This window comes from Varroa jacobsoni, unplaced genomic scaffold (genome assembly GCF_002532875.2).
Source record: "Varroa jacobsoni isolate VJ856 unplaced genomic scaffold, vjacob_1.0 scaffold_942, whole genome shotgun sequence".
In the NCBI taxonomy this organism is placed as follows: domain Eukaryota; kingdom Metazoa; phylum Arthropoda; class Arachnida; order Mesostigmata; family Varroidae; genus Varroa; species Varroa jacobsoni.
This window is the reverse complement of record NW_019213844.1, coordinates 23,470-48,162: the sequence shown is the minus strand read 5'-3', so window position 1 is coordinate 48,162 and position 24,693 is coordinate 23,470. Positions and strand designations below refer to the sequence as shown.

General features: G+C 39.0%; 3 protein-coding genes across 3 annotated transcripts; 1 reads left to right on the top strand and 2 right to left on the bottom strand.

The window, feature by feature from the left end:
* Nucleotides 1–71: 71 nt before the first annotated feature.
* Nucleotides 72–13,225, bottom strand: Bili (FERM domain-containing protein 8 Bili). Its single transcript, XM_022841613.2, has 5 exons — nt 12,559–13,225; nt 5,401–6,044; nt 4,110–4,299; nt 3,746–3,949; nt 72–3,302 (listed from the first exon to the last, which is right to left on the bottom strand). Exons 1-5 carry the CDS (start codon nt 12,569–12,571, stop codon nt 2,725–2,727), a joined length of 1,629 nt encoding a protein of 542 aa, XP_022697348.1. The 5' UTR covers nt 12,572–13,225; the 3' UTR covers nt 72–2,724.
* A 2,033-nt stretch (nt 13,226–15,258) lies between these two features.
* On the bottom strand, nt 15,259–21,457 carry Epp (Ecdysteroid phosphate phosphatase). The gene has a single exon (XM_022841614.2). It carries the CDS (start codon nt 21,026–21,028, stop codon nt 18,992–18,994), a length of 2,037 nt encoding a protein of 678 aa, XP_022697349.1. The 5' UTR covers nt 21,029–21,457; the 3' UTR covers nt 15,259–18,991.
* A 183-nt stretch (nt 21,458–21,640) lies between these two features.
* snRNP-U1-C (small ribonucleoprotein particle U1 subunit C) lies at nt 21,641–24,088 on the top strand. The gene is made up of 3 exons (XM_022841616.2): nt 21,641–21,940; nt 23,148–23,424; nt 23,733–24,088. Exons 1-3 carry the CDS (start codon nt 21,800–21,802, stop codon nt 23,858–23,860), a joined length of 546 nt encoding a protein of 181 aa, XP_022697351.1. The 5' UTR covers nt 21,641–21,799; the 3' UTR covers nt 23,861–24,088.
* Nucleotides 24,089–24,693: the final 605 nt, after the last annotated feature.

Below are 24,693 nucleotides of genomic sequence, written 5' to 3'. Positions count from 1 at the left end.
GACCCATATGTTTTTACAGCTAAAAGTAAAAACGTTGTGAAACATTGCGATAAAAAAAGTACATCGCTTGCTTTAGCTTCGAATATTCACAAATTATTCATATTAGCACATTTATTATTATTAAGTATTTACAGATTTATATACTTGCACAATTTGTTTTGTGGTGTTGTTTTCGTCCTCGGTTGTTGTATCCTTCAGTGTGACGGCTCCGGGATATTCTACAGAGTTATTATTATTATTATTACATAATATAATTACTATTATAAGTTTCTAATCATCATTATTAATGTACACAAATGTTCTCACAAATAGACACAACGTCTACCACTTGATCACTACTCTCAAATGTCACTCTTTATTACAATTGTATTTCACGATAACTTCTAACGCTTATCACTTGGCCATTCATTCACTCAGTATTGTATTACTTTCTTTTGTTTTTCGGTCTCTTCAATGAGTCAATTCTTGTATCACAACTTATATGTTTTCAGTCTTCGGTTCAGGTCATCATCGGCATCGGTATAAACCGCGTAAGCACAGTCCTTTTCGTCAACCACGATATATATACATTACATACCTTTAGAAGATCGCTTCTTTCTATTCATTCGCGACACCGAAAACAGCGAAATGCAGTTGTATTTGCATTCATTCATTCACACACACACGTACATATGCACACACGAAGACACAATCTCTGTCTAACTCACGTCCGGACCTAATTAATATAAGCGTGAAAACTGTACTTGGTAGCAACCACACTGTTTTAGAGTTGTAAGAAGTATAAAACAATAATACCCAGAAGAAATACAGAGGACTGTATCAGCCAATCAGAACATGATCTTAATCCACTGACAGATTTGGTTTTCAGCATATTTTTGTAAATCCCGTTTCACGTCTAGTTTGAGATAAATACGTCGACTAACAAACGTAGTGGCGATAGGACACTCTATCATATCAGTATTTGGCTATATTCTACAAACATATTACGACATCGGTAGACAAAAGTCATCATTCACCCCACCTATCATAAAATCATCGCGCGAAATCTATAGCTCACTTTCATTTGGACACAGATGCATACCTTAGACTTATCGCACACACAGACATACGTGCATACAAATCTTATCATCAATTTTCTCCAAGAATGAATTTCTGAAAAAAACAACAGCAAACCGAAAACGACATCTGACAGTTAATTAAATTAACTGTTAAACAAACTAAATTGGGCCACAAGGAAATCAGCTTGCTTTAATAACAGAATTGTGTACGGAAATGCACGTCGGCCAATGAACTAATGCTAGCAAGTGTTACGTATATATACCCATATAACGATTGCAGTCCCTACAAATAAACTGAACAGTGTAGCTAGAACCGAGCGTTATTATACGTATAGTTAAGTCGAATGGATGGAAAGAGAGGGGGGAATGAGAATTCAATAACGATCCATTGCCCGGCAAACACGATCTCAGCACCGCAGAAAAAACCTAACAAGCACGTCCATAAAAAGCAGTTTCATTAGTGTCACGGACAACTCATCGAATTTTAGATAGCATACTGAAGGGCTAAGCATTTTTATGAGCCTCAGTAAACGATGTGATACCATTCGTTAATACGGTATTAGTGTATGAAATTCCCAAGTGCCTATTTAGTCGGCACGGACGCAGGTGGCACATCATATTGATTACGAACGGGATCACTTAATTAGATGGCGCTAAGACCTGCATCTTTGCTGTTTTCAGAAATATTATATACATCCTTCAAAATCCACATAATGGTGGGCCTTACTTTGCCATAAAAGAACGATACATGGTAACAATTATATCTCTTAACATTGTCGGGAAACCAAAATGCACGAGAATCCATACAGTAATATTATCCCCTCTCGTGTGATCGGCTCAATGCGGTCATTTGAATCGCGGTTTACCACCGCATAACAAATCTTCGAGTTCACTATATTGTAACAATTGGCATATATTTTATCACGTTTTCATTTTAGTTACGTTCTTTTTGACATTTTTTTAACCACTTCGCTAATTTGTCTCTCATGACTCGAATATTAAGTAATGTGTGCTACTTTATTAATTAAAGAACCTTCTTGATCCAATCACCTAACCTTAGGGGTTTTGCTATAGAGGCACAAACGCACAAATCAAAACTGTGTGTGGCGACTATCCACGCTTCAATGTTTAGGCATAAAATCGTAATAATTGTCATAACTCTGCGCCTTTTAGAGGTTTCCATCTTAACTCTAAAGTAAGAATGTACTTCAGAATATAAATTCAGAAAAATATAATAAAGAATATAATAAAAAAGAAAAAGGATTGGCCTGCAGACAATTCTACAGACTGTACTTAATGACAATATATACTTTTTTTGTTATAGCAAAATGGTAACGGCAGTTCTTACTTCTCTTTCAGAAATATGCAATGAATCTACAATACCTCCACTATGTTAGCCTCTTAGCAAAAGCAAATCTATAAACAAGAAACAAACACGTGAGCTGATTTCGGTCTTTCCTTGCACAATCGTTGCTTCTCTACCGACATAAACTGAAGCTGCAACAATGGTTCTTTCCTCAGTTTGTTATGTTAAATTTTGAATTACTGAAAATCTTACATAATGCACATAATATGCATGTATAATAACAGCAATTATAAAAATAATCAAAATTATCATTATTGTCATAACTACAGTGATCGGTGGCTATTATAATAGTCACGGTTATCATAGTTTGCTTGGCTGCAGCATCATGAGCATTTTGTCCATAAGAAAAGCTTGCTTTGAAAACACCTGGTGCGAGCTCAGGTACCCGTCGGTGACATACAAGCATGGCTCGAGGCCTTCTTGAACCGGTTTGCCATAGTCCCAACTAAACAACGGTGGGTACTGGTTGACCGAAAATAGATAGGACGCTTCTAGTCGACCATCCTTTGTAAGCATATGCAGGCCCCGCCGATTGATTGCCACAGTCACTTCACGCGAACCAAAAAATGAATCTAATGACCCCTGGAAGAAGGCACTCCCATAGAAAACGAGCTTGCGACACACGTCAAGGTAGTCTCTCATCAACGACGCCTTATCGGTGCTGCGGCATATTAGTAGATCACGGTATTCTTGGACAAGCTTTTTCTCAACACTCTGGCCAAATACTCGTGCTCTCTTCCGGAGATGCTTAGATGGCAAGAAATGAGCCGCTTTGTCAGTGGATGCCAGCACGTCACAGGCGCTTTGGCCATCCAGTTCAATTGCGGCCTGGAACGCAGCGAGACGAAGAGCAATGTGCTCGGTTACAGGATATCTTCCTGCAGAAAGATGATAAACAGGTTAATATAAACTGGCCAACTGAAGTCGTATATTTATGGCAGAATAACGAACTAATTAGCTAAATACGTATCTAGTGAAATTAGTAAAAACAGCTGAGATGCACATCTATAAATATGAGCCTCAGATAGATTCGTTTAGTATTTGGTTTGGCTGTGCGTTCAGCATAAATTCCACTATAATGTACAAAAGCATTGGCGATAGCCCAAACTAATCTTTCTAGGCAATGCTTGTGAACAGGTGTGAATCAGACAGAGATAATTAGGACAGTAGCTACTTCTCACAATAACAATAATAATCATTTGGCGATAATATGCGCCAAGCTGTCCTAACAATGACATGACATCACATCCATAAGGGATAAATGCTACATTAGTTATCAAAATAACAGTACAAAAGTACAGAAGATAATCGTAGTACCTACCGTCTAGCACATTGCAACGGGCTTCGTGATAAAGCAGTTCAAGGACTGCAGGATTTCTTTGACAAATCCTACGTTCCTCCTCTTCATTCAAAGTCACGTTGCGTTGCAAGATGAGCTTAGGTTCTCCCACGATGGGCGCAGGCAGTTTACAATACACTTGTACTAAAGCTGTCCAAGCCTTGTACACGTCAAGGGGAGCACGACCTATCAACAGCAATATAATTAAATAAAGATTTTCGTTAGCTAGAAATCGTTCTTATATTGTTCGGCCCTAGCCTTCTTTGTATTAGGAAAATGCAAGAACCCAAAAATCAAAACAAAGCGACTTGTATAATAATACACATATACCAAACATTTCACGTACCAGGCTCCAGCTGAAGTTCGAAATCAGCGTTGGCTATCCATAGGGCAAAAGCAAGACATGCGTCCTGTCCGAGACCGGGTTCGCAAGGGGCGTCGGCGACCTGTTGTAAAATTTGTCCTGCAGTAATCAACGAAAGAGATTCCACTTGAAGCGCTAAACACGTTCGATTTAGAAGGTATACGCAACACACCTATACGAAACAAACATAGGTGATTATTAGAGGAAACGGCATGTCATAGCAAATGCATCATAACCTACTGTGGGTCACAACGTTTAGGCTGGCATGTCTGTTTTTTAAGCTTTTTTTAACATAAATCTAACAGGAAATATCATAATATAGTTTTAAAAAAGCATCGTTTTCTGCTATACTACTTGTTTATCATGTGTCCAGATTTGATGCGCATCGTAGCCCCTATTTAGCGTAACACATATACAGAGCAAAAACTGAAGGGTGCAATCCTGTTTATATGAGGTCACGATATCCATGTAATTATAATAATGACAAATGACCACAATAATATAATCATAATATATATTTGTCTAAAAAATTGTCTCCTGTTTTTGCTATTCGTAAGTCATGTCGTACATTCAAACTATCCTCCTTTTTCGATAAAATGCTGACTACTAAGAAAACTCGGAAGATGTGTCTATTATTGACATCTGTGATCTAGGATAGTTGCGTTTGTCTATATTGAAATGAAGACCAGTGGCTAGTCAATCACTTTCGAGTGAAAATGAATGTCTTATTAGGGCAACACAGTTAAGACATATAACGGGGAGTTGGGAAATTGCCACACTGTTTAATGAAAAATCGATTCACGTCTATTTTCACAAATAATATTCAAAAACAGCGGCACGAATACGATTGCTTTAACCATTAGCTAAACATTTTTAATAGGCAGCAAAAAGGCTTTTCTTTTGAAAGAAGAGAATTCTTTTCGCCATGTCCTTCCCATTTTTTAATGTTGGGATTCGATGCTTGACACATCAACTGTACGAGTAACAACCAAACATAGTCAGCTTTGGATGGAGCGACGGAACGACATATATATATATATATATATATATATATTGCCTATCGTTAAAACGCTTTCACTGGAATGTTATTGTTTTTTAAATCAAAATATGAGATCATAATGTATCGGTTACTATCATTGTGACATAGACAACATAGCACAAGTTATTAATAAACAGCTATATAGTAAGCAATAAAAAAAAAGTATAATAACAACGATAGCCTAATTGTTTCGAAAAAAAAAAAAACACTATGTAAACGAACTAATCAGCTCACCTGGCTTCCACGAGCTTTACTGCTGCCTGCTAATGAAGAGCTGCACGATGAAGGGGGCGGCGTGGCTGGTAGTTGTTGTTGTGACTGCGGCGATTGGTCCCCTCCTGGCGTTGTGTTGGACAACGTCGTGTGCTGCTGTTGGGTCTGTATTGAGGAAGGCTGGATTTGAGACTGCTGTTGCTGTTGCTGCTGGTTATTAGAAGTAAGTGGGGTTGTGGATGACGATGCAAAGCCGATCTGTGGCGGTTGCAGTTGTGGTGGCTGAGTTGGGGTGGGCGTTGGAACGACGGGTTGCGTGCGGATTGGCGTGTGTTTGGCGGGGCACCAACCCCCTATATCGATATCCGCGCCCACTACGACGTTACCCAACTGCAACGTCTGCTGTTGATGTTCTGAATGATGGTGATAATGCTGCAGCTGCTGTTGCTGTATTTGCGACTGCAATAGGATCCCTCCGAGAGGTTGGGGTTGAGGCTCTAGGGTCTGTACGTAACCTTCAACAGCCATCGATGACATTGTGGTCATCGACGGCGTCATCGATCCGAGCGACGATGACCCAACAACACCTCGCCGTACGGTGCCGTACAGCGCCGCGTTATTGCGCATGCTCCAGTACTCCTCGCAGTTGGCAACGCCCGGGTAGCCTTTGTAAGGGGTAGCAAGTGATTTAATGAACAAAGATGGAGATACAGAGAAAGAGATATTCTGATTAGTAAGAAAAACGTAATCATACCTCTGTCTAGATTTAGTATTTATCGCGTTCAGCTAACTCTTGCAGTCGTCGCATTTGCAGGCAAATAAGGGATTCTATCACTCGCGAGTAGTTTATTTTGGGTTTGTCTTACAGATTTGATTCCTAGTTTAGTTGTTGATGCCGCGAAAGTGATAGCCCAAAATAAGCGCCAAGTAGTCGGTTATACATAGAATAAAGTATATAAACCGTAGATGTCGAACGCATGAACTACTAAAAAAATTATGAAATAACTTCGTTAATTAAAAATTACTCAGCACGAAAATGTGTTTCTCAGAGTGAAAGGCACCAAGTACTTGTTAATATAGATGCCACGTAGATATATGCAACACGACTGTATCTACAAGTTATTCATTTTCAATAGGCGTAAATGTATTAAATTCTGGGCCATTCAAATCGATCATAATATAAACGAGATCCGAACTTAGATCCAAGTTCGGATCTCGTTTATATTATGATGACGAAGCTTATGCCAGTGGCGCCTTAGGTACCTAATATATTACACAAAAAGTCCTTCAAACTGGATCGTTATGAGGTATGAGGAAACTGGAGGTGTGAGGTTATGATCCACACTTCAGCAGTCTTCAGTAGACGTATATATATATATATATATATATATATATATATGTATATGTTAAAAAAACTAAGTATTTGTGTGTGTATTAGTTTATCTTTGAAACGCATATTAGTCGCTCAGATTGCATTGTTTGAGTATCCTGTTGGCATTTTATGCTAAGTCGGGCTGCTCGTTATATTTTGGCAATTGATAGAATACATTTGAATAGAGTTTTTTTCTATTTTTGAACAAGTTTTACCACTTATGGATGATTGGTTAAGCAACCGGTTAGATTTTCTAATTTGTGTGGCCGTAACTACAAAGTAGGCATCCAGCTTTCTTATTTAACAAATGAAGAATAAAATATAATTGATTAAAGATTTCGTTTGATAAAGCATGCCTACGTGGAAACAGGGAAACGGATTTGTAACGATGAGGGAGGAAAGTGAAAACAGCGCGATAACGTGTCAACCGTCAACGTAAGAGCGGAGTTATTCATTATAGAGGTAAAAGATGACACTAGGTGTACACCTGAACCGAAGTACAAGTTAGCTAAGGGCCTGACAGTGGAGCGGTGACGCAGATTCAGCATGGAATAACTATCACTATAGGTTGGTTGTAAGCATCAATAGCAACTGCAACAGAATAATAGAATAACTGGGCCAACGCAACCGGGCCATTGGGACAAGATCGTAGCTTTGTCGAATTAGAGAATTAACAATTATCGGAACCAGACAGTTACAACAAATTAATAGAATAAGGAGGCAGAGACCAAAAGCAATCGCAACGTGGTAACTGTGACCCTCTAGGTTAGCAATATTCGATTAGAATGATCGAAATATCGACGGCTATGTTCCAGAAATATGATTTTTTTTAAAGAACGAACAAAGTTTTTATGTTGTTTTGTTTTTTTTTTAAATGAAAAAGGAAACAAAGTTGATACAATAAAGCTTTAACTATATTACGTGTCATTTCTCACAAAAATTATTAAAATAACACGAATAACCGCGGGTCTCCTAAGCCTAAAGAATGCTGCAGAAAAAAAGAGCAGGAAAGATGCAGTGAGATAAGCGTTGATGCCCATTCGAGCAGCAGTTTACGTTTGGCTGGCTACATCCTTAGGCACACCTGCCAGTGAACCACATTAGGTAAAGTTAGGCAAGTGGTAAGTGGATGTTATCACTTAAGAACGTATCAAAGTAGAATACAATACACTTGATGCCATACCAAGTAAGTAGTGGTAATAGTAAGTAAATGACTAATATTCCGCATCCAGGTACATCTAGTATCAGACACAGATAGGCGGATAAAGTATGTTTGCGGATCACTTCAATGAGTAGCAGACAAATTACATAAGCAACTGGTTTTCATGGATCAAAATATCTTTCAGAAACCCGATTATTTTATTTTACCTACTTGTAGCAAAAAATGATTGTTCCAAGATAATTCTAACAGAAGTGGCCTGCAATAGATATAGTTCAGTCAAAATAAACTTTATTTGAACATACAAGCCCCAAGGTCGTTTTGAAGAAATTGAGGTTTATTAACAGTTAAATGAATTAACAACTAAAAGACGGCCGCATCTAGCGTAACTAAAACAGAGCAACAACAAAATGAATGTCGACACCAAGCTATTTTGAGCGCAGAGTAACAAATCTTAGGTCTCGCCGTAGTAACTACTTGCCTTCTACACAATGGATACAGGGCAGTAATAAGTTCTAAATATATCTGTGTTTGTACCTCTATAATTTTATTACATAGTATTTGTGCTTTATTTATTGGGCTAGCAGTGTCCTGTAGTTATTCCTAAGAAAATGTTTCGAAGGCTGGCGACGATGAAGATGGGATGTTGTTTAGTTCGTTTTAAATGAATACACAGTGTTGTGCAGTAAACAACAGACTCGAAGCGAATGTGATTGTGTAGCAATAAAAATATGATGACCTTATGAAAGTGAAGTCTTCAACACAACAAACAACATGCAATCTGTTTTCACGGAACCGGATGTGGAGGAGCAGTTTACCACATAAAATATAATTATATATGGGCCTAGACCTTGAAGAAACCCACGTTTTAATAAACTACTGTTCGAAACCGTCTTGACAAGGCGTACAGTTAGGAAGCGATTGGTCAAATAAAACTTGAATCTGTCGAACACTATAGGAGAAAAGTCATAGTAGGTCATTTTTTTTAAAAAGACATCGTAAAAGCTGATGTTAAAAGCCTTTGCGACATCTGTTAATTCTACAAGCGAGGCGTTCCAACCTTCGCCAGAGCGGATGATATGACTATATATATCACCAAGAACCAGATCACACACGCGGGACCAAAGAAAGCCGCAGTGCGCTCTTCGAAAAAAAAAAGATATTGAAAAAGTGAGTTCTAAGCTAACGTTTGACATATTTTTCAAAATTTCACATTAAGGCGGGTCATAGTTATATCTACCTAGTTCGTTGTAATATCACGGCCTTTCTTACCACCAAACGATAGGAAAACTTTGGAAAATCTTAAACGATGCTGGGAGGACAGAAGTCTTAAAAGATAAACATACGTACCAGGGGACAGGCAATTACATGCCAGGTTCGCTGGAAGATTTTCTGTAGAACAGTAGTAAGTACCTCACTGAAGCCAGCTTTTAAGGAAAAGCCAAACGACCAGATCTTCGGTGAGAGGTTATACGTGTTTTAATGTTGTTGATTGATATAATCACGGATGTACTTGTTTCTAAACTTGTTAAGCATACGCTTGGAACGCAACGAAGCTTCACCAGAAGGGTCAAAAGGATGAACCATTTACAATTGAAGAAATTTTAGTGGGAAAGTAGTATTCTAAGTATTATATAGGGTGTCGTTTAAGAAGTTAACTGCACATGCATATCTGTAAACCCATATATTAGTGACCAATCGACATGGGTAATTACGTATCGATTGAAATTATTTATACTAAGAATTCTTGCCGGACATGGACTCAGCTAGGTCTCAGAGGTGATTGTTCGTTGCAATTGATAGCTGAAAACAGAATAGTAATCGGAGAAGGCATCAAGCTGTGTTATCGTTGAGGTAACTTCAACTGCCAGACACATCAATCGGCATAAATATGCGATTTACACGCGATTCATACTTTTCTCTTGTTACCCCATTAATTACAGCCGGTAAACTTTTAGAGGAGAAAGGTAATAGACGATCTGAAGATCTGTCATCTGCTATTGACATATTCGTGTCGCAAGAAACTATCGTGGGTATATTTGTGAGTTGATTATAATATTAGGCATTCTAGTCACTATTTAATAGTTCTGTCCATTTTAGAATAAATGCCAATATAATATACTCGGTAGCCTGGCGCCTAGAGCAGCAACACTTGCCAGTCAGCCGATAAAAAGATTCAAAGGAACAAATTACAAAAAAATCGGGGAAAACGTATAGAGACACACACCATCACGGTAGCGCATAGGATAGCAACAATATTCAATCTGTAGTTGTGTGAGTTGTTCAGATTTGCACCTTAATGTCACGAATATTAATATGGATTAAGGTAAATTCTTGCAAGCATATTTGCCAAGTGGCTTAAACTGCACGTTAATTTGGTAACAGGAAAGCAAAGGTCATGTTCTACTGCAAATTAAGTGCACTTCCCTCGAAGGGTTGCTTACAGCAATAAACATATTTATTTCCAGGCGGTTACCTGTCTAGTTCGACAAACTATCGACGCATACGAATGTGACGTACATTCATGTACAACAGAGACAATTCGCCATTGAATAGAAGTAAGTATGTGAGGCGCCAACTCATACAGAGAACTCACAATATCGCTAAAAGTATCAGCAGACATAATTATTATTTCTGTCGTTGGCTTATTTTTGTAACTGAAGGGTACTCCGGCATGCCGTTCAATTGTTTTTCCTGTGCTTTTCTTTTCGCATAAACAATTTGACGGCTCTATCTTAGTTCATCTCATCACCAGCACCGTCGTTATTGGTTACCATAGTTTGCTGGATACCTCTGTATTACTTCCATCCGGTCCTGTCATGTCATTCTGATCCCGCTGTTGGTTCAACGTCGCATGTTCAGCTAATACCATTGATACGACTCAGCTGTTGCATACTTGTGATGGCCAGGGGTTCTCAGAAATGTTTGGATAAGCTAAGTCTCCATTAAATTACTAGCCTTTTTTATGTGACAAATACTGGGTTGTCGCGCATTATGATAAAATTCGATATGGGCTGACTCATTTCTATGTTAACAATGCATATCTTCGTCCTGAGGACAATTGGCTTATTCTAGTGTTTTCTTGAGCATTAGTGTTAATAATACGACCAGGTTTTTTGAGCACGGCTTCTAAAGTTGGAAATAGTTACCAACAGGTAAATCATTCTGAGTTTCTTAAAGTCAGAAACAGTGTCTAGTATTCGGAAAACAGGGGCTACAAATTGCTGAAACCTATCAACGGCCTAGATAGTCTTGAAGCTTATTAGATATTTTTCTGTTACTGATTTGTTTGATCGATTTGAATTGCTTAAGTGGAGCAACGACTGCGATCACATTGTCAATAATTCATTTTGCATTTACTGGGTTCTTCAAGACTAGCTCGAAATCGTTCTTTCAGTAAACTTGCCACTTTTACGGGTGACTGGTACATCGGACTCTAAGCTATTCAACACCCCGGTCCCATAACCTTCTACAATCATTTTTAAGTAGAAGTGTTACTTTCAGGGAAAATAACAGTCGCTTGTATGGAACAGTGCTAGCGCCGTTATAATAAAAAACTAATGAGCTGCATACTAATCAAATTCTTCTTTGACCAAATCGGCAACATGGCCAGGCGTCACAATAAAACGATTCTTCGGCACATAACATGGTTAATATTCGATGTCACCTACACAGATGAGCACAGCAAACAACAATTAATGAGAACATTTTTTGTTTACTAAGGTTTGCGTCATTTAGACGCGGATGCACAGAGCATTAAGCGCACTCAGCAAATTTTTCTGAAATGGCAACGCATATCACGTAGCAATAACGTTCGCTAGACTAAATACAGTTTTCATATAGTAACCGCTCATATGTGAAAGCCATTAACAAATAAATAACTAACAACTAATCTAGCGGCTCATTAAGTCGTGTCTGCTATGAAAATTTGTATGGATGCAGCGTATGTATCATATACAAAATTGAGCGACATTTAGTTTATTTATGAATATCTAGAGAACTGTGTTATTATTTTAAAAAACGACATGGGACTTCACTGGCATCGCATAGGTAACGGTCAAAAGAACCGTTCACCGTGACTCCGTTCGCATAACATTCACGTCGTTAGCACACTGAACTAGATGTGCATCGTTGATCTTCCAGCGATTTCACAACACAGTCCTATTAGAAGAGCAAAACAAAATTTAGAAAAGCCGATCTGATCGTTCATTTTTAAAATCATTCGTCTGCGTATCGCTGTATTGTAAATTCATCCGTTTACTTTTTTCTTACATTCTGTTTTTAAATATTTTGCACCATTTGCGGCATTGTATGTCGCCCACCGGGTTTCTGGTTGGGTCTCGCTGAACTGACTAGTAAAACCAGAGCGACTAACTCGAGTGGGTTTTCGACCAAAATTTCTAACAGACTGAGCTCAGTCTTGGGATTAGCTATTACACTGTGGAAATGCTACCGATATCAACCACAGAACACCACCGCTTGGCATTTTACGCGTGGAAGACCAAATTCCAAAGTGGGAATAAAGTCGGTAAACACCGATTGATGACTTCTGCACTTTCAAGACAGAAGGGGTTTTACGGGTTCCTGGCAGCCCATTCACGACTTATCGAACCGTTACCGTAATCGATTTCTGAGAGATTTCGCTTACCGACGGAGTTCATAGCTGGTTCGGCCGCGGTTGCGGCCACAGGGCCTACCGAACGACACACGAAGCCCCCAGGAAGCCAATTCGAGTAGAAGCACCTCTTTATTCTCACAACAATTCACCCTAACTGGACTAAGCTTTGCTGCTAATACTGTTGCTTTGTTTGTAGTACACGTTTGTTGCTTTGCTCTCAACGCACTAGCCCAACACCATTGTAGAGAGCAGCAGCAACGATAGTCACACACAGCCATCGATAGCCAGACCCGCGCATACTCTTGGTCGCAGCTCATGCACACATCCAAGTCACCAACAACATCACCATTAGGTAGATCCAGTTTGCTCCCGCTTGACAGTGGTCTCGGCCACGCACTGGCGAGAGACCAACCGAGGAGAATCTGCCTATAGAAGTTTGGCGCGCATGCGCCACCAATCTCTAACACACGCAACGAACGAAACCTCTGTTTTGTTTTCGGAACAACAAACCAGCGGGTGGGAAGCGATAGAATGTGGCTTACCTGGCCCAAAGGTAGACCAAGTCCCGATTGTTATCGACTATGCTATTCAGAGCTTTTATACTCTAACTTTAATTAACAACCCTGTGCTAAATATGTGTAAAATCGACACACACAACTAACTTGATGCGCGCTAGATTATGTATAGTGTCTTGACGTTCGAAAATGTCGCTTACCCAATTGACAACGGACTATTAGCCAGACTTGGAAAGCGCGACAGACAATCCGCACTTTACGAAGTGCGTTCCGAGAATTAGAACATACGGGCGTTTGGCGCGAAACAAACAATAACGGACCGCACTTTGCCGAGCAATGCTATTGCCTGCGCGCCGGTAGGCGGGCTGTTCATTAAAAAAACGTATCGCAGCTGCGATAAATAACTGAATTCGGAAGGCAGTCTTAAAAGCGGAAACATTCTGTTATATGTGCTCTTGCGTAATAGTTGTTTTCTGGACTGAATGTAATAATCTCTTATAAATCGTTAGATTAGTAGGGATTTTTGATTTCACACACCATTTATCGATGTCGAATATACGGGTGTATCTGTTGCTATAATTAACGATATCGGCCTAGCACTCAGTTTACTTTACAAATACTAATAATTATAAATAAATAAAAAATAATTTTGTATAGATGTTTAAATAAATTTAGAATAGAAGTATGAAACACAACTTCTAAATATTAATTATCAAAATTAAAAGAAGTTCAAAATTTTCAAAAGGCCAAATGGTTTTCTTCCTAATATTTTAGATGCTCAGTTGACCGATTTGTTAATCCAGCCCCTAAATTCATGGTACATATGTCTTAAAGTACCTAATAAAGTGCATTTCGTTTCGTAGATATTTTCAGTCTCATTCACTGAGTCCTGTATGTGTACTTGTTATCCGGAATTCAGTTTCATATCTATTAACTACTGAATCGAGAGAGGCTTCCTTGCCTGTACAGTGCATACTTCGCTGAGCCTGTTGCACGAAACCTTTCGTCGAGTGCACAGAAGAATAAAAAGTAGCGTACATTCTGACATATCAGTTAAAGTAGTTAGTGGAAACATATGCGTATAAATTTCCTCATACGTAATATATCAAGAATATGAATGAGTTGAAATTATTGTATCCTTTAAATATAAGGCACTTTTACATTTGAAATGTTGCCTGTAAAGCTTCGTAGAAATGGTTGTCATGTTCAGTGAGCTCCCAACAATCTGATAAATATAATATAGTGGATATATCATCTTTGGAGTATGATAGCTTCGAAATGAAATCAAATAAGTCAAGAAATTTGTACCGAGTTAAAAGTAAGAGTTTTTTACTCTTTTCCCTCGTCTTTTTTTCTGGTCTTACGGGTTTTCAATGTGAAACTGTTTTTGAACTATGAGTGAAAAATTTTTTTTACCAATTACTTCTAATGACCCCAAAAAAGGATACAAGATTTTCATGTCGTTTCTCATCTCCTTTCGTCATCTCGAAAAAACTTGTTGTTTACGTAGTAACCGAGAAAAACGAATTTAACCAAACTCTAAAAATCTACATTCGAGACGTTTCATATTCGCGGTACTAATTCCACTGCATCCCTGGATAGCAGGTACACATGAAGGTAATCAGCAAAAAGACTTCTGCTTCGAATTCATAGGTTCAGCTCGCTAGACAAGGACCCACATATTTTTTTTTCGATAAAAAGTCTTTACCAAATGTATCTATTAACGCTAAACCTACTAATACCAGATAATTTGAACGTTTTTATTATTTATTTAAAGTTGATAAAAAAGAAGTGGGTCAGCGTGACCACACTTAAAGAAACAGTGGCTTGATAAGTCTTCAAATATCCGATTACTTGAAGTTGAATAATTTTTATGTAAAAGTTTTATCGAATAATTTTCTATTATGCTCGACTTTGACCGGTTCCCAATAAACATGTGTCCATAATGTAACATTCAACATTCTTAAAAATTAAACCCCCTGACGCCAGCACTGCTTTGGACATTGTTGATGTAGCTACAGTAAGGTATAATACACAAAGCAAATTTTATCTTTAAAATTACGGATATAATCTCAAATACCTACTCAACGCAAATACTATGTACAAAACGTTTTTTCGTAAACTTGTTCAATCACGCAGATGCATGCTTTGATTCAACCTTAATCTCTTGTGTACTGTAAAGGAACAAGTATCTAGTCAGACAAAAAAAACACACTTTTTCTTTTCGAGATCGTAGAATCTCATTTATTATTACCTCGTTCATTTTTTCTTCCTTGATTTTATTTTGCAGATTTAAATTACCCTATGCATAAATCTTCGTCATGGTAAATACATCACTCATTAACCATTATTATATCATCGACGTATCGTGCGTCATTGGCTAGCTTGTTATTTTACTTGTTGTTGCTGTTATTCAAACCCATTGGATGGCATTATCAGTGCGTGACTTTAATTTTTTTATGGTTATGCTTCACACCGCTTTAGTTTCACTTTGTCTATACTTACATTTACTGTTCTTATTATTTTTGTATTACAACTAACGACTCTAAAACCACCGTCGTGTCCTTAAGCGGCCCGACCCCTTACCGTCGACTCATCAGCGAGCGTCACCAAGCTGATCGCACCACAGTATGCGCTAACTCGGGAGCTGCTGTTGGCTGTCATGTTTAGGTATAGGTTAAACACGTTGCCTGCATTTTGTGGCTTCGAGTCGGTGTAATTCATAGAGACGAAATACTGAGCGCATAGACCATCCGGTCCCGTCGTTCGCCGTGCTTCAAAGGCTAGATCCAATTCGAACTCAGTGCAAAAGCCACATAGTCACATACGATGAGCACTAACGCTGTATGAAACATTGATTAATCGCCATGGCTACAATTATATAGAATAGAGAAACTCCAGGGGACAATACACTTTATTGTAAGTAGCAGGACCAGTGGTGGAAATGCACTGAAAATTGATATTTCAGCTCGGGGGATCGATTAAACGCGCAAAGAAGATAAAAATACATGTCTACATATTTAAATTTCAACTAGAGCTCAGTTCTAAGCCTAATTTTAAAGTTTATTTTACAAGAAACCCGATATTATAGCGTAATTGTTTTGAGAATTTCTCAAAAAATAAAGGGCTATCCAATTCATACATGGACAGTCAACGTGATCTGCCGATAAACTATTGTCGGTTACTTCTTAGCCAACAAATGGCACTCAGTTAAGCCAAGTTCTGCTTTTTATCTTCATCGATTACATTGCACTTTACAATATCGTTCAACGCATATTTATATACTTCTCTATGTTATTATTTCTTTGTATATATCATCCTTACATCAGCCAAAAAACAACTAATAATATTTTGTGTTTGTTACTTTGCAACTGAACAGGTTGCAATAGAAAATCTAACTGAGACGGAACATCCGGCTATTTCCACGATCAGAAAAATACTTTGGCTTACACCGATTTTGAAAATTTGCGCGAAAGTCCACGTATTTTTATAAATACCAATGATAAAAAATGTGTCACGCTCATACTTTTTCATTCACAAGGTTATATGTTTAAAAAAAAAACACCTAAAACAGTCAAGCAGTGATCTTCCTCAAGTCACTGCGTGCCTTGTCGGCTTGGTAAGCAGCCATGTATGGTTGACACAACAGTAGAATCAAATACTACATTACATGACGTTTATATAAAGATATACACTTTGTAACGTTTGCTTAATGAGTAACTTAATGTTTTATTGAAGTTTCAGCGCTTGGACAATTGTTTGGCAGGAAGAAATTCACTAAAAAAACGTTTGGTTGGTCGGCGATTGATTATCTGTTTTTTTATAGCAAAATAAATTAAAATTGTGATATCTATACTAATATTAGGTAGCAGTGATACTTGGGACATATGGCAGCATCTCACAGGAAACTTCGGGCTCCAAGACTGCAAGCTTTGTCAGTTGTTTGACAGCTCCTCTTTCGATCTAGGCATACGATTGTCACAACAATAATGGCTTACCACTTCAATTACTAATGTTAGAAATGATTCACGTGCTTACAATAGATGATTGCCACTCGTATGATTGAAACCCAATGAAGGAAACGCATATTCTTGACCAAGCAAGTTATTTCGAGAATTGACAATTCTTAAATACCTCAAAGTAAACCGACTTTAAAATGATAAATCGCGCTTTTCATTGATTACCTTGAATCGAGGTCAGCTTTCGTTTATCCATTTATGATATTAAAATTTTTAGCACAATATGGACGTAACTGCTTGTCAGTTAAATGATTAAAAATAGATTCGATGTTTAGAAAAATATATTATCATTATTACCCGGTTTTATGATCCGTCGGGAATGATTTGTACTTAGGTTTTGATATTTTAGAAATTTTAACGACTAACATAATTGCTGAGATGGATCTGGTTGTTTGTTTCAGGTAAGTTGTTCGAAATATAATGGCATATATTTATTTTTGTAGATGGTCGAAACCGATGTTTAGGATATTTTTATTTTCTTCCGTTTGTGCATTGTGTGCTCTCTGCTGGAAAATGAGTCAACTCCTCACTTCTTCGTCCATTTTGAGAAGATCGACCGTGCAGCAGAATAATTCATTAATGTCTGTGTAAACTTTTGAACAAAATGCTTATAAAGTATATGCTGTACTATATATAGTATGCTCTATCGTTACAGTATCGTTAGACTTAGTGTATAGGTTTGCGTAAAATTGTCTCGGAAAATAATTACTTTGTTACTTTATACAGTACTAGTAGCAGCAATGGTTTCTAATATGAGGGATGAGAAGGGGATGTTTTTTGTCTCACGTTTCTTGTATAACCTTAACTTGCAATTCCATCATCCGTATAGTCGTGTTCATCAAAACGATCCTATTTTTCATGAGATTGTCAAAATACTAAAAAACAGTAGTTTTTTGCAATTAGTTGCACCGCACATAGAATCTCGATACCCTTTTGCCTTGTGCTTGAGCTGCCCGTGAGCCCTAAGCTTGTTGTACAGCTTTCGGAGAGAAGCCTCCTTCCGTACCTTCATTCAAAAATAGGCACGTTATCACTCTACAAACGCGAGTCAAGGAAGAAGAAGAGAAATAATCCGTTTCTCAATCCGAGATATCGCAGATACCAGTCCCACAGATACATACATGCACACATGTGACGATAAGACGAACGCTTCATACAAACAAAATTTAACTAGCAATCATTACTAACTTTTTAGGCTTATCTCACTATGTGGCCAGAGTGAGTTCATAATGATTTACTAAAGCCTTATATAATATTATTGTATTGTTTACTACAAGTTGTGATTTATCTTTCAGCCAGCACACACCTGCCATCAGTTTGCTGCGAAGAAATTAGAAAACACCGCGCCTTTTGGCCACTAGTATTTACATTAGGAGCACAGCGGCATCTTCTGGGTGCACCCATCAACTATTCACTAGTACCGATGGGTCTCAAAAGTCTAGATTACTCCTATTCTAGATTTACGATTTATGATTCCGGTGTAACATGCTTCCACAATAATCCGCAAATTCGAGATAAACCTTTCAGCATGCAAATGTATAATGAATGCATGTTATACCCAACCATATATATCAGTGGCGCGAACCATGAATTTAAATCTAATATTGATTTAATCACGGAGTTCACCGCAGCAATATATAATATTTCTCTCTCTCTCTCTCTTTGTCGAGACGATTTGTACCACAAGCTTAATTTAATGAACTATTGTTACTCTTAATATAATAATAATTAACATAACAGCTATGTCTCTTCTGTCATTCAAGCTTTTTTGTTACATCTAATATTTAGGTTTTAAATGCGGAAGAGAGCAATTAAGAAGATTCACTTTGCCTTTGCGTCTACAGTTAAATTGCTCACAGCAGCTCGATCAATGTACAACATAAGTCTAGTAGCTTAATAATAATAGAAACGTAATTTTCTGACGCGTTCCTACCGTTTGGCGATATGGGCATCGCCAAGCATGCACCGCCAGTCGTATTTCACATTGCTAGCATGGGTGAGTGTTTCAAACGACGGGGCTACAAGACCCCATCTGGGCACGCGACTCGGTTCTTCCTCGACACAAGCTACGCCGACGTACGGAATTTTATGAACAATATGGACGAGCTCTTGAGGCGTCCGCATGCGGCCCCCTGTCAACTGTCGAGTGCATACGTCCAGCGTAGCCGAATGACCTAAAAACATAATATCACCATCAACCTGCTTAGAAGTTTCGAGTAGTGTCTGAGTGACAATGTGACTTCGATTAAAGTACTGTTCACAAGACTCGAATTTTTTCGATAAAAGTTCATCGACCGACACCAGTGGCTTATAAGTTGGATTAATAGGGAATCCAAATTCTTTTAGCTCGATCGGCTTAAACCAAACTGGCTGAACGTCGGGGTACCAGGCTAGCCATTCAAATAGACCTGGTTCGATATTGATCAATGTTGCCGATTTTAAAGCTTTGAGAATATTAGTCGCGGTTTGCACGCAACGTAGTGATGGTGAACAGAATACTTGTGAAAACCGTACGCCCGCTTCGTACATTGCTTCTCCTGTTAATGTGGCCTGGAACAGACCTATACGGGTAAGTGGCGAATCTTTCAAGTAGTCCATGGGCTTACGTGGTAAAACCGTTTTCGGCATGTTAAGATCCTTCGGCGCATAGTTTCCTTGCTGATCGAAACAGGCTTTTATCCAGGGTCCGAATGTGAAATCAATTCGTTCAGCATGCCGTACCACATACAGGCGCTTCAGTCGCCGCTCACCATTAGGCTTCAGAGATAGGAAGTTGACATTTTCATAAAGAGTGTCCTCTTTCGGTGAGGGCGGGTCGCAGCTGTTGCTGCTAGCACCTGAATTCGTTGAGCTCAATTGTGGGACGTTTTTCCGTTCGACAGGTGTCGGTTTGATGCTGTTCGTCGCCGCTGGTTGAGTTGTTTGAGCAGGAGTAGCCGGCTGTTCCTGTAAAGATTGAACGGGTACAATACTCGAGAGAGGTGAACTTGGCGGGCGGGGCATGTCATCGCTGAACGTGCTTTTGCAAATTGTGAAACTCTTATGCAACGTCCATGCATCAGATTCCGCTGTACGCTCGATGTAGTTTTTTGGCAAGAAACCTGAACAACCAGTCAGCCACGACGTGCCTTCTACCCAGCCGTCCGTTGATTTATTTAGCTTGTCACCATTGACGTACACAAAATCACCAATTAGCAGCTCAAGCTCATCGGCTTCATGTGGTACATGCGAATATAGCACCTTATGCACTTCATTTCCTTTTACCCGTGTATCACGTGAGTAGAGCCTAAGCTCCCAGCATGCCGGCGCTTCGGTATCAATCATTTGCGTAAGCTTCTCAAGACTGCCGTAGTGAGCAACATCGAATTGATACGCTAATGTTACATGAAGCGCTTTAAGGTATGGCTCAACGCTTAACTGTAGATCTGCTGTCTCGCGCATAAATGCCACACTGATCTTCTTCAGCATTTCGTTGTGTTTCTGGTCGACAAATAGGCCGAGGAACGTTTGCGATGTGTAGTGTTCAAGGCGGATCTTCTCGGGTAATTCACCACGGAGACGTTCACAAATGACCTCCAATGCACGAACGATTTCGGCTACACCATCATCTGGCAGTTGAAAAAACGAACACAACGTGATGTGTGGTAAATAATTGTGGGCACCATTGCGTTCATGTTGTAACATCGACTGTAAGAAGAAGTTCTGCAACTGGCCAAGCAGTGGTCCAGTCGGACAAAGATAGAGTATATACTCCCGTGGACTGCAGCTATCTAACGTGGGATCGTTGACATGCGACAGAAGCCAATCTGCAGCTAGTTGAACGCCTCGGTCACCTGTCGCTGCGAGAGCTTTCTCTGCGCGATGTTTTGGAAATCCCATCTGTAGCAATACCTGGAGTGCCGTTTGTGGATTCCGGTTCATTCGACCTGAGGTTCTCCGTGGAGGCGGCAGTAGGACGGCCGCCATGGTCAGCGCTGGCTACCACCCCCTGCGCACTTCACGATGCCATGAAACGCACACAACAACAATATGACAGTCAGTCGAATGTCTGAGCAACGTCACAGAAGCCCGTTTACTGCAGTGCTGCCCGCTTGACAACAGTTGCTAAGGTCAACTCGTTCTCTTAAGAGTCCACCTTAATCGAGTAATATACACACACATCAACACACACTCTTCAGAGCGGAGCACCGAGATTACCTCTCGCAGCACCCTAGTACCCGCTTATAGCTATACTAATGCTGCAATCTACGCCAATGTTTTATGTGTTTGTGGCCACGACGGGTCCGTTTGTAAACCACTTTTACAATTAGGGCAGACGACGCGGCATAGGGCAATAGAAGCTTTGCTTGTTTGACGCTGCTCTCAACAGTATGTAGTAGAGACTATCTCTCAAGAAAAACAAGTAAGATATCTACTAAAAAATGTCACACTTGACAGCTGTAGCATCAGAGCAACAAATTTTGTTTCCGAGTTTCTTTCGTTGTTTGAAGCCAAAAGAGCATGGTACAGATCAGTGTAGGCACGATCGAAGCTTCTATGCTAGTCGAGTTTATTCACATAGTGTTTTGATTTTCTCGCCGGCAAGTCGTATTGTATCATATTTGTCTACTTTCCACAAATAAAAGGTGAATCAGGCCTTTTCAGTATATTATTATATTCACTTGTTACTGAAATCGCCATACCTCAACAGTCGTTTCCGGATGAGTCTGTGAATATTGCTGAACGAAGTTAACGATCATGCCCAAATATTATTGTGATTATTGTGACACCTTTCTGACGCACGATTCGCCGTCAGTTCGGAAAACTCACTGTGGTGGTCGAAAACACAAAGAGAACGTTCGTTTTTATTATCAGAAATGGATGGAAGATCAAGCACAGGTAAGTACAGGCATCTAGAAGGTGCGCTTCGTCATTGTGAATCAGAATTTTCACCAACTAATGATTTCATGTGGATTTTCATTCAGGTAACTTCCACTCACCAACACGATAAGTTTCATATAAGCGTCACTGAACGTGAAATAATTAAGGTTTAGTCATGTAAAGAATATATTTCGAATAATCTCTACTTTCGTTTGCATAAGGATTTACCAACCTATACCTTATTTAATTAGCATCTTTATAATTTGTATGGTTTACGATTTGAAAAAGTTTGAAAGCTAGACTAGCAAAATTGGTTACATCTCATGATACGCATAGAAAACATTCTAAGTTTTATGAAATCATTAGGTTAATCCGCAAGCTTAGCCCATCCCCACCGGTATGTGACTGAAAATGTGAGAATGACTCGTCGCATTGAGGAAAATTGAGCGTGGAGAAAGAGGTTTATTTCTGCCATTGGGTGTTAACGTTATGTTATTTTTGTTATTATGTTTCAAATCTTTCAACTTCTGCTTTCTTCGAATTATATAGTAATTGCTACTGAATTGATTCTTTCATGAAAGTCTGTAAAATCAGAACGTATCTCATATACTGAACATAACGTATTTCACCGAGAAACTTTGTGCAGTGTTCACCGCTTATATATGTATAGATGAAGCAGTGTATGTCGTTGAGATTAGTTTACCGTCTAATTAGCTGCAGTGTGTCGCTGTTCGTAACCAACCGTCGTCGTAACTCCCTTACTAATATTGATGCTTACCATATGATTATCATAAGTGACCTCGTTACATAATTAGTACATAATTCAGAAGAACCAGATAATGCTGGCAAATAGTTCAACTGCACTTTTTTCGAGCTCGGGATGAATAGAAAACTTTTGTTGACGTTTGCCAATGCCTCGTAGTTGTATACCGGTTAGCATTAACTTGAACCCTTCCGCTTACACATTTAACGCTAATTACACTTTTAGCTAGATCTTGATTATAGCATGTGTTTGAGCATATCAATCCTCTTTGCACTTGTTTCTTTCTTTATTATCGCACAGAGCTGAAATTTCGCATGTGTATTCAACACATGTATATTAATGTTGCAGTCAGTCATAAAAGATACCAAATGATGTCATATTCAATGGAACATTCTTTGAGAACAAGTAGAAACCTAGCGTCTAATATTTTTTGACATTGTTTTCTTACTCTCAAAATTTCAGAACCTCATAGACCAAACAACAGCTGCCTTTAAGCAGGGGAAGATGGCTCCGCGATCTGGAGCGATGGTGCCTCCTCCGGGTCAGCACCTCAACAATCATCCTGCACCAGGAAATCAGCCCGGACCGATGACTGCTCCCGCAGGACCGGGAGGTCCCCCCGGCGTTCACCAGGGCCCACCAATGATGATGGCCCCACCAGGAATGGGTCCGCCGGGAATGGGAGGTCTACCTCCTGGTATGCCTCCTATGCCTCCAATGGGACCCCTTGGTTTTCCAGGTAAAATAATTCGCAACGAGTCAACCCCTTGTTATTAACATGTATTAAGACAGCATCGGTTTTTAGCAATTTTTAAACAAAAAGGGCTTGCAAATAGAAACGCAGTTTGATGAATAATTTTTCCTAGATAGGCCCTAAGATTACTGAGAGTTACCACTTGTGGTATTTTTACGAATATATATGCACCTATTCGAACTAAGATCACATCAGAAAAATAATATTTAAAAACACTTAGTTTTGTGCGTCGAGAATGCTAAACGTAATTAATGTTATCATTAGAAGAGTAAACTCGGGAATTTTGTTGCCAGGAATGCCTGGAATGCCGCCGATTGGACCTGGTATGCCACCGATGGGCGGAATTGGCGGGCCTATGGGGGGACGTCCACCAATGCTTAGGCCACCGGGTGGAAGGCCTCCCAACTTTGGCGAATTTTGATCGTCCAACTCCCGAACTACGAGTGTGGTTAGGACATTGCGGGTGGTACGTGTAGCTGCTGTACAATTCACGAGCATGAAGACATAGATAACAAAACATATGTATTGTATAACTAGACAATAAAGTATATATCAGCATTATTTTCACTGAATATCTGTAAACACTTTGTTTTCAATGTAACTTGCCTGAGAAACAGACCTCTAATAAACGAAAACATGAAGTTTTTTATTGAAATTTCTTTTTTTTATCGTTTCCTGTGAGATCTCAAAGTACTGACAACGATCGTGTCTGATGAGTGCTACACTGCTTGATGAACGTATCGCAATCTTCGCTGCCTTTAATCATAGTTGGTTCAATCAAGTGTTTGTTATTAAGCTAGAATTAATAGTTTACAATATATTGAATGATTCAACACAACAAGCCTTGACGAAAATGTGTGCATCCATACGCAGTACGACTGGATTCTACGGTATATTCATCCAATTAAGCTTTACGCAGAGATAAGGCTCTAAAGTGAGCATCGCTTTCGAGACACTGACATTAACTGAAGATTATTTTCGAATTTTTTAAGAAAATAAAAGAGCACACGTATGAAGAATTATTATTATTATATTATACCTCTTGACGAAAAACTTCGTCGCCTTCAAAAGTCTGGGCGTAAATAACGCCGTAAAATATAATGGAGGTTCGTTTGGAGAACGTACAGAAAGTACAGCAAAAACTTGAATTTTTTTTCTTTCAATTATTTTTATTGAAATTTTACAACCATCACGAGTCGTTATATCTCCTCTAGCTGTTGGCGCTCTTCCAATTTTTGGACACTGACATGGATT